General features: G+C 33.4%; 1 protein-coding gene across 6 annotated transcripts in view; it reads left to right on the forward strand.

Moving 5' to 3' along the window:
• The window catches only part of LOC105216537 (CUGBP Elav-like family member 2), a 309,490-nt gene that overhangs the window by 195,182 nt on the left and 101,956 nt on the right, over window positions 1-12,352 (forward strand). For all 6 annotated transcript variants that reach the window (XR_008470570.1, XR_008470569.1, XR_008470571.1 and 3 more), the window contains one exon: window positions 4,989-5,071. Coding sequence is in view for 1 of the 6 variants with exons in the window: in XM_054227861.1 (XP_054083836.1) it covers window positions 4,989-5,071 (83 nt within the window). In the remaining 5 variants the exon portion in view is untranslated. The remainder of the gene's footprint in view (window positions 1-4,988; window positions 5,072-12,352) is intronic.

Here is a 12,352-nt window from a genome sequence, read left to right on the forward strand (position 1 = left end):
TTGATTTGATTTGATTTGATTTGATTTGATTTGATTTGATTTGATTTGATTTGATTTGATTTGATTTGATTTGATTTGATTTGATTTGATTTGATTTGATTTGATTTGATTTGATTTGATTTGATTTGATTTGATTTGATTTGATTTGATTTGATTTGATTTGATTTGATTTGATTTGATTTGATTTGATTTGATTTGATTTGATTTGATTTGATTTGATTTGATTTGATTTGATTTGATTTGATTTGATTTGATTTGATTTGATTTGATTTGATTTGATTTGATTTGATTTGATTTGATTTGATTTGATTTGATTTGATTTGATTTGATTTGATTTGATTTGATTTGATTTGATTTGATTTGATTTGATTTGATTTGATTTGATTTGATTTGATTTGATTTGATTTGATTTGATTTGATTTGATTTGATTTGATTTGATTTGATTTGATTTGATTTGATTTGATTTGATTTGATTTGATTTGATTTGATTTGATTTGATTTGATTTGATTTGATTTGATTTGATTTGATTTGATTTGATTTGATTTGATTTGATTTGATTTGATTTGATTTGATTTGATTTGATTTGATTTGATTTGATTTGATTTGATTTGATTTGATTTGATTTGATTTGATTTGATTTGATTTGATTTGATTTGATTTGATTTGATTTGATTTGATTTGATTTGATTTGATTTGATTTGATTTGATTTGATTTGATTTGATTTGATTTGATTTGATTTGATTTGATTTGATTTGATTTGATTTGATTTGATTTGATTTGATTTGATTTGATTTGATTTGATTTGATTTGATTTGATTTGATTTGATTTGATTTGATTTGATTTGATTTGATTTGATTTGATTTGATTTGATTTGATTTGATTTGATTTGATTTGATTTGATTTGATTTGATTTGATTTGATTTGATTTGATTTGATTTGATTTGATTTGATTTGATTTGATTTGATTTGATTTGATTTGATTTGATTTGATTTGATTTGATTTGATTTGATTTGATTTGATTTGATTTGATTTGATTTGATTTGATTTGATTTGATTTGATTTGATTTGATTTGATTTGATTTGATTTGATTTGATTTGATTTGATTTTATAACGTAAAACCGAGGTCCGATTCCTGCTCCGACAAACTTCCAAAAATCATTTCTTTAATTAATGTCATCAACCAGAGAGCAGTCGTAACTGTCCGATCGGTCAGAAAATCATTTTGTATATTTTACTAACCACTAAGAATCGGCATAAACCTTGTGGAACCCTTTAAAATTAATCCAAGAATTTAAAATTATGAATCTCTTCGAAGAATGTAATTTCTCTAGTAGCAAAATTTAAATTCTGTGTATATACAAAAGTAAAGATCTCGGAAAACAGTTTTTATTGAAGATCTAAAACCAATCTTAATTATATCAATCAAAATTATATCCTTATTAAGATAAAAAGTCATTAGATTCTTGGATAGGATTCATGGAAAGCTTTCTTTCAGTTAATGGATCACTTACTGAGTATAAAACATCAGATTTTCGGTTGATAACCAGTTCGATCCAATACCGAATTTTTTTTCACAAATTTGATATCTATATCCGACAGTATTATCTACTCATTTTTAGTATAAACAAGATTTTTTTATTATTTCCGATATGGTCTTCATCCATTTCTGTAAAAATAGTGTGTCAAAATAATATTGAATATAACCTCAATATAAAATTAATTTCATCTGGAATAGCGTAAATCTGCAAAAAAAGTGAATTATTGACAACGACGATTTTATTGCTATCTCCATCGATCGCTGCAGAGCGTTGTGATTAACTATATGTGAGAGTGTGGCACAATTTTCACACGAATTCAAACCACATAACAAATTAAACTGTTTTCCAATTTAACAGTAGCATATTTTTCAATACTAAAAACACTAACAATAGCAAAAACTTAACACCATGAAAACCACTAGATTTTTTCGGTTGGATTATTCGGTCGTTATCAAGCGCTCCAAATGGAAAAATTAACTACTTATGTATAGTTATGTACCTACATATGTATGTGTTTTCGTTCATATATGTAGATATATAAATTTATTTAAATTGCGCTGCGAAAATGATTTAATTTGATCGCGAGGTTGTCTATTTGATGGGTTTCAAAAATTACTTCAAATATGCGCTATATATTTTAAAAATATTTTTTCCATGAACATTTTCGTATTTTCGCAAAAAAATACATTTTTCTTTAATCCATAAACCATTCAAAGGTATTGAGTTTACCGCAAAGGTATTGAGAAGTTATTGGAACCCCTTAGTAGCTTCGAACACCCCCATAATCTCAACAATTTTTCTGAGTTTTAAAAGAAGACTTGTTGTGCAGTTGATTGACTGTAGGTCTTCTGACATTGTAGTGCTCATCGGTTGGAGAAGATTCTTTTACCATTTCGATTTTAGAGAAAAATCTTAAAAAGACGAGACTTTGAATAAAATTTGTATGAGAAATAAAATGTAATACATTAAAATCTCTTCATATAGTATGCATCTCTATAGAAAATATTAATCGATGAGGATCGTTTATATTTCAATACCATTTTGAGGTTAAAACAAATCAAGTTAGATATTGAACCACTTATGTTGCGGTCCTGCTGAGGAAGGAATTTTGAAGAAAAAAACCTCAAATAATTAGCATTGCCTTGAGCATAAAGTAGGGTGTTTCAGGCAGGAACACCCCACTTATAAGTAATAGTGTAAGTACGTAATAGTGTATTTTACTTTTAAGGCTCTAGGGGTCTAGAGGTCCGTCACTTCTAAGGCTGTTAAGGAGCTTCTAGATTGGTTTCTTAGTACCGACCTTAGTTATGGAAAATGGAAGTAAGGGACGTCATCTCTGGTTCACTTATGTATATACTGGAATTAGCTTAAAACTTATACATATATGGAGGCTATATAATGCCGGATCCAGTGTATTTTCCGTGCTTTTGCGAATTTTCACTGGAATATTCTGTACATGCACCAATAAGCATTAGCACATATACCAGCAGTCCATAGACTATTCCCTGATAAATCCAGAGCTGTGTTCAAAAAATAAGGGGAATTTTCGTTTTTTTGAAAAAAGATTTTTGAAATTTAAAAAAAAAATTCAATGACAATTGATTGATGATCGATTGACAATTTTCGCTTTTTTCACACTTCGTTTTTGGTTCGTGAATTCTTGGCCAAAAACAATAATGAAACGATGCTCCAGCTGTCTCCATATACGGCAGACATGGCTCCGCCTTTTCCTATTTCCAAAAATAAAGAGTACCCAAAAGGGTCGTCGTTTTACAATCATATGTAGGAGAAATTGCTGAAAGAGCCAAAGGCTATACCAAAAATCGAGTTTGAAAAATGCTTCGAAGATTGGTCGTAAGTGCATGATATCGACTGCTGATTATTTTAGAGGCGACAACATTAATGTAGACGAATGAATAAATATTTTTTACAAAAACGAAAATTTCGGAAATTCCCGTTATTTTTTGAACACACCTCATATATACAATTTTATATACATTCTCCTACAACTCATCCACAATCTGTATGCGGTGAAAATATTTTGCGATTTTTTCGCTGAAAAACATGCAATTTTCATACACCACCTCCACCAGCACCACCACAGAATTTGCAACATGCATTTCACCAAGCGCATCTGTGTTTGTGCAGCGGAAAGAAAAATCGCAAAACCGGAAATAGATTTTACTCCCGTCAGTGCCATTTCGTGTGTTGTGTGTGTGTTGGTGCAAGCGAATTTATGCGGTTAGAATATCGAATGTTGGTGTGACTGTATATGTGCATGTGTGTGTGTATATATAGCTGTGTGTTTGTGTGTGCATATATCTCTGTGTGTGTTTTTATGTATTTGGCTGTGCGTTTGTGCTTTTGTATGCGGAAATGAATCATGTGCCAGCGCAAAATATGCATCCACCAAACAGAAAAAAACCCAAAAAGCGGTTGTTGGCATGGCATAAAAAGCTAAAATTGTATAAAGCAAAAATATAGCGAGCAACACCAAATGAAATTGAATGACAAGGGAGCAAAAAGTCAAATCACGCAGTTTTGCGGTTACGACAAACTGAAATTCAATTTTTTTTATAATGTCACAAGAAAATTGCATGAGAACACACACAAACTCTCCTACATACAGACATATATGTAGATATATATTGATGTAGATAAATAAGTGACGCTTTAATAAAGTGCAAATAATTGACAACTTGGAAAATTGCTGGAAATATTAAATATTAAAAAAAAAGTTATAACTGTATTTAATATGCGATCTAAAGTGAAAATCGTGCAACGCCTCGTATACTCGTCTCACGAACTACTTTGCATGCCACCTCATTACAAGCGTGCTAAAACCTTAAATTAAGCAATTAACATTAATATTTCCCTTTAGTCTGGTCTGGTCTGGTCTGGTCGCACTGACTAACTGATAAACTGACTACTGGACTAACGTACGGACAGCAATAAACCGCAATGCCATGCAAATTTTATGTGCTCCCAAATCCGCTTAAGCTCATAAAATTTAAACATTTTTTTTTCTTTGTAACCTACATACCTTTGCTATTTCGTAGTTTTATTTGTGTTTTGTGGCCACACTTCTGCGGTTAATTTGCCTGGCACACACACACCTTCACCCCTTTGGTAGCGCTTAATAGCCGCTCCCACACCCGGCCGATTTGTTAACTTCCAACCACCGACTGCCGAGCTGCCAGCTGCCAGTTAAATGATCAACCGCAAACCAACGTAAGGTTGTCGTGGCGATAAGCATTTAATTTAGTACCGGCATGTTTCCAACTAATATTTTTAGTTTTTTATTCGACGAGTTTATTGCCAGTGGCATATAGTTATAGTATACCCAGTATATATACCTATATATATCTCTAAATAAGCATACAGCTATTTCGAAACCTCTCTACTAATCTTCCATTTTTTATTTCTTATTCCCTTTCATTCCAGGTTGCTGTTTCGTGACATTTTATACTCGTCGCGCTGCCTTAAAAGCTCAAGATGCCCTGCATAATGTGAAAACCTTAAATGGGGTAAGTTCATAAAATTTAAAACGAATTCACGCTATATTTTATGTCATTTATTACATTTATCCTTGGCGTTTATCTTCAAGCATAGCTAAGCGTTATTACTATAAATCAAATTTAAGCACCTTTTTAATATGCTAATTATATATATTATATTTTGGGTACTAAAAAAGGGGAGTGAACTTGAAAGCTTTATGGTCAATTTAAGCTTACATAAAAGTATATATACTATATATGAATTCAGTAAATAAATTATATTCAAAATATTAGAACCATTATATTATAAACGAGTTGCAAAAGAACACTCGCTTAAATATTAAAAAGTCTGTAAGCATTAATACATATTTAGTTATTTCTTCTGTGAATAAAAATTATCGATTATTGAGATTATTAAAATCGAGTTCAACGATAGTAAGCTCTTTGTAAACAATGCTTCTATAATAAAAAAACATTAATAAGTCTACAAAGGGTGATCCATTTCGAGGTTCCCTACTTTTTAAAAAAGTAAGAGAAAATTCAATTTTATTGGCGCACATTTATTACCTTTGGCATTTGTTTTTTAAAGATTATCTCTTTCAAATGTTGGCCGCGGCTCCGTCTCAGATGGTCCTTCAGTTGAGTCCAATTTTCGATGATTCGTTCAAGCATTTCGACTGGTAACTTACTTCCAAGGCTTGAATCGAAGCGGGATTGTCCGCATAGACTTTAGATTTTATATATTCCCACAGGAAAAAGTCTAACGGTGTGATATCACACGATCTTGGTGGCCAATCGACCGGCCCAAAACGTGAAATTATCTTCTCACCAAAGTATTCTCCCAATAAATCCATTGATCGTTGCGGTATGAGGGAAGTGGAGCTGTCTTGTTGAAACTAAATGTCGCCGAGATCACGAGCTTCAATTTCAGGTATGAAATAGTCGGTTATCATGGCCCGATAATGTTCGCTATTGAAGGTTACGTTCTCACCAACATCATTTTTAAAGAAATATGGACCGATGATTCCACCCCCAGCCTCACAAACCACACCAAACCGATGTTTTTTTCAGAATGAAAAGACTCCTCTTGAATCTCTTCAAGTTGCTCTTCGTCCCAAATGCGACAATGTGCTTGGTTACAAACCCATTGAGTCAGAAATGGGTCTCCTCACTGAACCGAACTTGTCTCGAAAGCGACGGATCTCCTTGGAACTTTTCAAGTTATACCATAGAGCGGTGTCGCCGGGAGAGGTCGAGCGGGTTCAGTTCATGCACAAGCGGAAAACAGATGATCCGCTGTTTCTATCTCCTTTAACAGTATTGCCAACTATCTTCTAGACATAAAATCAAAGTAAAAGCCTCGTACTTTAGTTTGCAATATCTTTTGCAAAGATCTTTGGATTTTTTGTTCTAAAAGAAGTATTGTTTCAGATTTGTACATATATAATTAAGATCTACAAAGCGACATGTGGTCTATTGTGTTGTCCTTTCTTCTCAGAGTCTAAAATTGTCTTCAGTAAATCTATAAATCGTACCTTGAGAAAAAAAGCTCACACTGAAGCTCGGACCAGAAGAATTTGCTCTTATATTCTATTGATAAATCAATCGATTCGGTATTTCTATATCAATATCTTATAAATAACAGCAATCTAATTGTAGTATGTCCATATTATGTAAACATTTAGTGAATCTTCAGTGACCACAAATATCAATATTTTGTCTCGAGAGCTGTTTTAATTGCTTGAAGCTTTTCAAGCTATACTTCCCGAGTAACAGTTTGGCTTTTTCAGGCCGACAATTCACAGTCGGTACCCTGCTCCCTGCGTCTTTCCCACTTTGCGGAAAAAAAGTCACTTATATTTTGAGCTGGCTCAGGAACCTTATATCTATAGTATAAATGATGATGTTTTTAAAAAAATTGCTTTCCGAAAATCAATGGTCGCATAAGAGCCGTTATCTAAATGTAGTCATACATTTTTGGGACAGAGAACCGTTTTGATTCTTCATAGCGCAGAGGTCGAACGTTTTGGTCCATTTTGGATCCCACCTATATTCCAGAATTGAAAAAGAGCTTGGTCCATGAAGAAATTTTTACTCTTTAAGTACTCTCTTTTTTACTCGTAGCTTACCCATCACTTTTAGTGCCATGAGTAAAGTTTTTGATTTTGAAATTTTGAATTCTTTCATCAATGGTTTGAGCTCTAAGCCTACAATCGCATTTGAACTCACCCTCTCCAGTAAAACTGCACGATCATCAGTTTTTTCAACACAATTTGTTCTTCCCTAAGCATATAATTTGAACCCTTAACTGTTAAATTTTTCAAAATCAGTTTCGCCTGCCCCAATTACAATACACACAATTTATTTTGGAACTTTCGCTTCACGCTCCACACACCACGCTACTCGCTCCACGCTCTATTACGCTCGCATATTTAGCGTAATTTTCACATTTTTAACGTTGTCTAATTAAAATAAACTTAAAAATCCGAAAGGCGAAAATGGCAAAATAAAGAACGGGAAATGCTAATGTTTGCATTTAGTTTTGGAGAATGGACATTGTGTGTGGACTGCTTGTTGGTGATGGTGTCGGTGGTGGTGAATACATATTTGCAGTGTGGTAAAGTCTACGCGTTGATTTATTGACGCGTCCAACCCCATACATTTTGTGCGGACTCCAGTCCTTTCATTACCAACGCATACATACCACTCAGTAGGAGAGCTGGAAAAATAATTCGACTGTAGTGAAGAGGGGTTGCTGCTGCTGCAGGGGGCTTTTGTTTTAGTTAGCAGAGCAGTGTTCGGAAAATGATGGCAACGTGTCACGTTATAAAATATATTCACATCCACTCTTTAATATTTAATGTATGCATGGCCGAGGCGCTTCATCCGCGTTGAATAGCGGTCCGTCAATTGAGGTCGCTGGGTTTAGCGTGTGTGTGTGTGTGTGTGTTGAAGAATGCGTACACCCGTAATCCATTCGAGGATTTTACGTTGTTTGCATGCTCGTTCGTCGGTATTTTTACGCCGATGACTTCGTATGGTAAATTCGGTATTTATAGCATGTTATCGTGCTGCAAATGACCTAGCGATGTGTATGAATGAATGCCGTTGCCGCAGGTATGCCTCGGCTGGCGTACGCCAATTAACAGCTATAATTTAAAGTAAAGTGTCACACATATTTGTTGGGAGGTGTGTGTGTGTGTGTGAGTGTGTGTTGTCGAAATAAATTTTACATTATTTTTTAGTGTTTATAGGTTAGCGACAACCATGTTATTTCCTGTAGCAGGAGCGCGGTTTGTAGGTTAGAAGTTTACACAATTTAAACGAAAAGTTAAAGGGATTTATTTTCTTTAATTAAACCTGAGCCTTTATTATTGAGTTTACTATATAACGTCTTCTTAAAACTCCAACTTTTGGCTCTACATTTTTAAAATTCTATCTGAGTATTGTGAGGCCTAAGACCAGTTCGTAATGTTATTCGCAGATAGTATTGACTAAACTGAACTCTCGTGTAAACTATAAACTCTTCGAGATAAACTCAAAACATCGGTCTTCTTCATTTATTGCTTAAAGTCCTGGATATAACGCCAGATAATCTTGAAATGATCTTGAGGGACTTCTTCGGATCGGTTTCTTGAAATCTTTGTAGGCAGGGAATGGGAACTGTATTCTTCTCAAATTCAGAAAACAACTCCAAACATTTCAGTTTTGGAAGAATCGTACCAAATTCTGTGATGCAATCAAGACCTTTGATATATTCAGATAATGCTTGGATAAAGCCGGACTGTTGATATAAGAAGGAGTGAATCTAAATGATTATACCATGTCGCATCTCAAATTAAATGTTTTGAAATCAAAATATTCAGAAGTTTGCCACCTATTTGAAAATTTGGAGTAAAAGAAGGAGATAAAATAAGAAACCTACACATATTGAAGTAGCTGAAGCAATCTTTAGGTTTAAATATTTTTGAGCAGTGCTGCCATCTGCCTAATATTATTTCTTTTGTTCAATTTCAAGTCAGAAACATTGATAGAATAAGAGATAACAACAAAATAGAGCCGATTAGCAAACTGAAAGTTTGAAATATTTTGGGGTAGTGTTGCCACCTGCTTAATGTTATTGCTTTAATTCATAATTTAATTCATTTCAATTTAAAATTTAATTACTTAATTTAAAAATATTTCAAAAATATGTTTAAGTTGAAACTACATACATTAAATATTCAAACTGAAGGAACCTAAGCCTTCGTTTGGAATAATTTTGAAATTAATTTTGAAAAGAGTTACCAACTGCGGTGGCATCCATAGAAAATTTGTTGGTTGCATTAGCGTAACTTTGACATCGTCTCTCATCTCATAATAAATTATATAAAACCAAGAGATGGTAGGGTTGCCACCTGTTTGGACTTGATATTGAGTCTAACAAATTTATGAAATTAGAAAATACCCCAAATTGAAGTTGCTGGAGTAATATTAAAATTAGAATTCTTAGCAGTGTTGCCACCTGTTTAAATGTATGACCTTAATTGAAAGTAATCCAAAAATATTTCAACAAAGAATTTTGAACCTATTATATGAAATATTCAAGCTTGATATGGCTAGAGCAGCTTGTTTTTGATAAATTTGGGCAGGGTTGCCAGCTGTTTGGAATTGTTATACATTTAAAATGTTAAATGAGAAAATTATTCTAAAATAGGTATAAATTTGAAGAGGTTTAAGAATGATTTCATTAATAAATAATTTTGGAAGAGTTGCCACATGATCAAAAATATTTTTTTTAACAGATTTATATAAAGATTTTAGATTACGCAAAAAATTTCAGTGAAGTTCATATTCATCTCAAAATTAAGATGAAAGGCCCAAGAGATACTCAGATCTTCAAAAGATCTGTAATATCACTTTCCTAAGATATTCTATTGAAGAACTATTATTTGTTAGACTTAGTATTGCGATTCTCAGCTTTTTCATTTACATATCTTTGTAAATCTGAGATCTCCAGATTCTGTTTAACATTTTTTTCTCAAGCAGATGAGCGCTAGACCTTGTTAAGTGCCGACGAAAAGAGCTCAGAGAGGTCTGAGAATTAATTACCTTATTGTTCCCCATTCTTCTTCTATAACAAACCGAAGTACGAATATGTTTTTGATGGCCGTATTGATGTCTTTATCTCTTCTTCTTTTCACACTGAATAATTACTATCAAAATTTAAGTAATGTTACATCTAAGACCTTCATCTCCAAAATATAGTTTCCTCCTTCACACCACAGTATATTAGTGTCAAGGCACGAAGTTATTTTACCCAATCGGATATGTAGATTTCTTCAAGAAGAAGATGAAGAAAGAAAGAAAAAAAAAACTCACTCAAATTTGCATTCAAAATAAATAACAAACTGACATTTGAAAATGCAATGCAAGCGGAAATTTTATGCGAATTTATCGACATTGGCAGAAGAAATGTCTTCGCCGCTAGCAAAAATCAAGCGCAATTCGACCAAATGTGTGCGTGTGTTGTTGTTGCTGGTGTTTTTTTTTTGCTCATTTCTTAGGTTCGGCCCGAGTGCAAAGTGCATAGTGGCACGTCGCTGCACACGAATGACTACGTAATTTGCATGCAACCATCTTTCTACACGCGCACATGCCGGAAATGCTGAAACTCAACATGATGGCACGCGTGTGTGACTGCTGTACTACTGTGTGCATGCTGTTTGACTCTGCCAATGTATGCTACATATGTGTTTGTTGGTGTGTTTGTGTTGGAAAAGTGTACGTTTGATTTTTGTAGTTGCGGAATTTTTGCTGTGGCAGCAATTTTAAATCTTTCCTGCTGATGATGACAGCTCAGCTGAGTTATACATATTATATAATGACGTTGGCCTTTTTTCGCCGTTATGCATAACTATCCGGTGAAATTATAGCCATTGGGAGGCGCTTAAGACCAGATGAATTTAAAGGTCATTTTAAAGATTTCGAGTGCAATACATTTCATATAATATTTGCTTTGGAATAAAGAAATGCTCCTGTCATTTCACAGGCTCCTCTGGCCTTGCCTTCTTTTCGTAATACGTACTTAAGGGAGTAACAGACTCAGATTGCGTATTTTTTTAATATGCCCATGACTAAGACCTTAGTCAGATGAGCTGAGAATCGAATCTACAAGAAGTCAACTGCGTTGGGGAGGGGGCGTGGGGCTAGTGAGATTGAACTCATAACTAACCTCACTTTCGAAATAAAAAGCAGTCTGATTCTTCGTAGTGTCACGGCTTGCTTCGAAAGATTTGAACTTGAAATCAAATGATAACAATTTCTTTGATAACAAGTAAATTTCTATATCAGAATTTTAATAAAATATACATAGATATCTCTGAAAATGTTTTGAAAGTAGAACCACTGGTATCTAATGCGTTTTACTTTATTTAATGAATCCGTCTCTCTCGAAAAAAAATATAGAAGTTACTCCCTTTCATTAAACTCTGTCAAATGCTTTTTATTCAGACCAGATCCTCATGTTCTTAAGGGGTTATATACAGTTAGACGGCCGAAAAAAAGTGAATTTTCCAGAATTGTTTCTGAGAAAACTTTTTAATTTATTGATCCAAAAATTTATACACATATTATGGTATCTTTTAACTGTATTTTAAGACTTAGTACTCGTAAAAATATTTATTTGAAAAAGAGCTACAGCTGATCTCCAGGAGCTCCTCTCCACCAGTTTTGCGGTGACCACTATCTCGGTACTGGATCATTTGAAATTAAAAAACCAAACAGATTTCGTTAAAATAATGTTAAATCTAGTAATTAATCGAAGGAATAAGCAAAATAAAATTTTATGACAAAATGGCGGTTTCTCAAAAAAAAAAAAATCGATTCTGCACCGAAATTTCGGCCTTAAATTGTTTATAAAAAAAAATATTAATCGGAGAGAAAAAATCTTCGATTAACCACTAAAAAATATATTTAAGAAGGTCGTGTTAAAATTTGAGACTAATCGGTCTAGCCGTTTTCGAGTTATGTTGGTCACCGACTTTGAAAACACCATTTTGAGAAAAACGCGCTGCCGCTCGGACCTTGTACTTCCAAGCACTTTGAAACGCCTTTTCAAATTTGCTTGTAAATTTGAAAATATTCACCGGAACGATATGAATAAAAAAATCGATTTTTTGAAAATTCTAACTGTATATAACCCCTTAAACGAAATAAAAAGATAAGGACGGCTCCTTTACGAAGAAGACACATATATATGTACATATACCTCTTCACTCCAAATGGCCTCAGCCGTATTTAAAATCTTGATAAAAGACAAAGTATATAGAA

This window comes from Zeugodacus cucurbitae, chromosome 3 (genome assembly GCF_028554725.1).
Source record: "Zeugodacus cucurbitae isolate PBARC_wt_2022May chromosome 3, idZeuCucr1.2, whole genome shotgun sequence".
Classification (NCBI taxonomy): Eukaryota; Metazoa; Arthropoda; class Insecta; order Diptera; family Tephritidae; genus Zeugodacus; species Zeugodacus cucurbitae.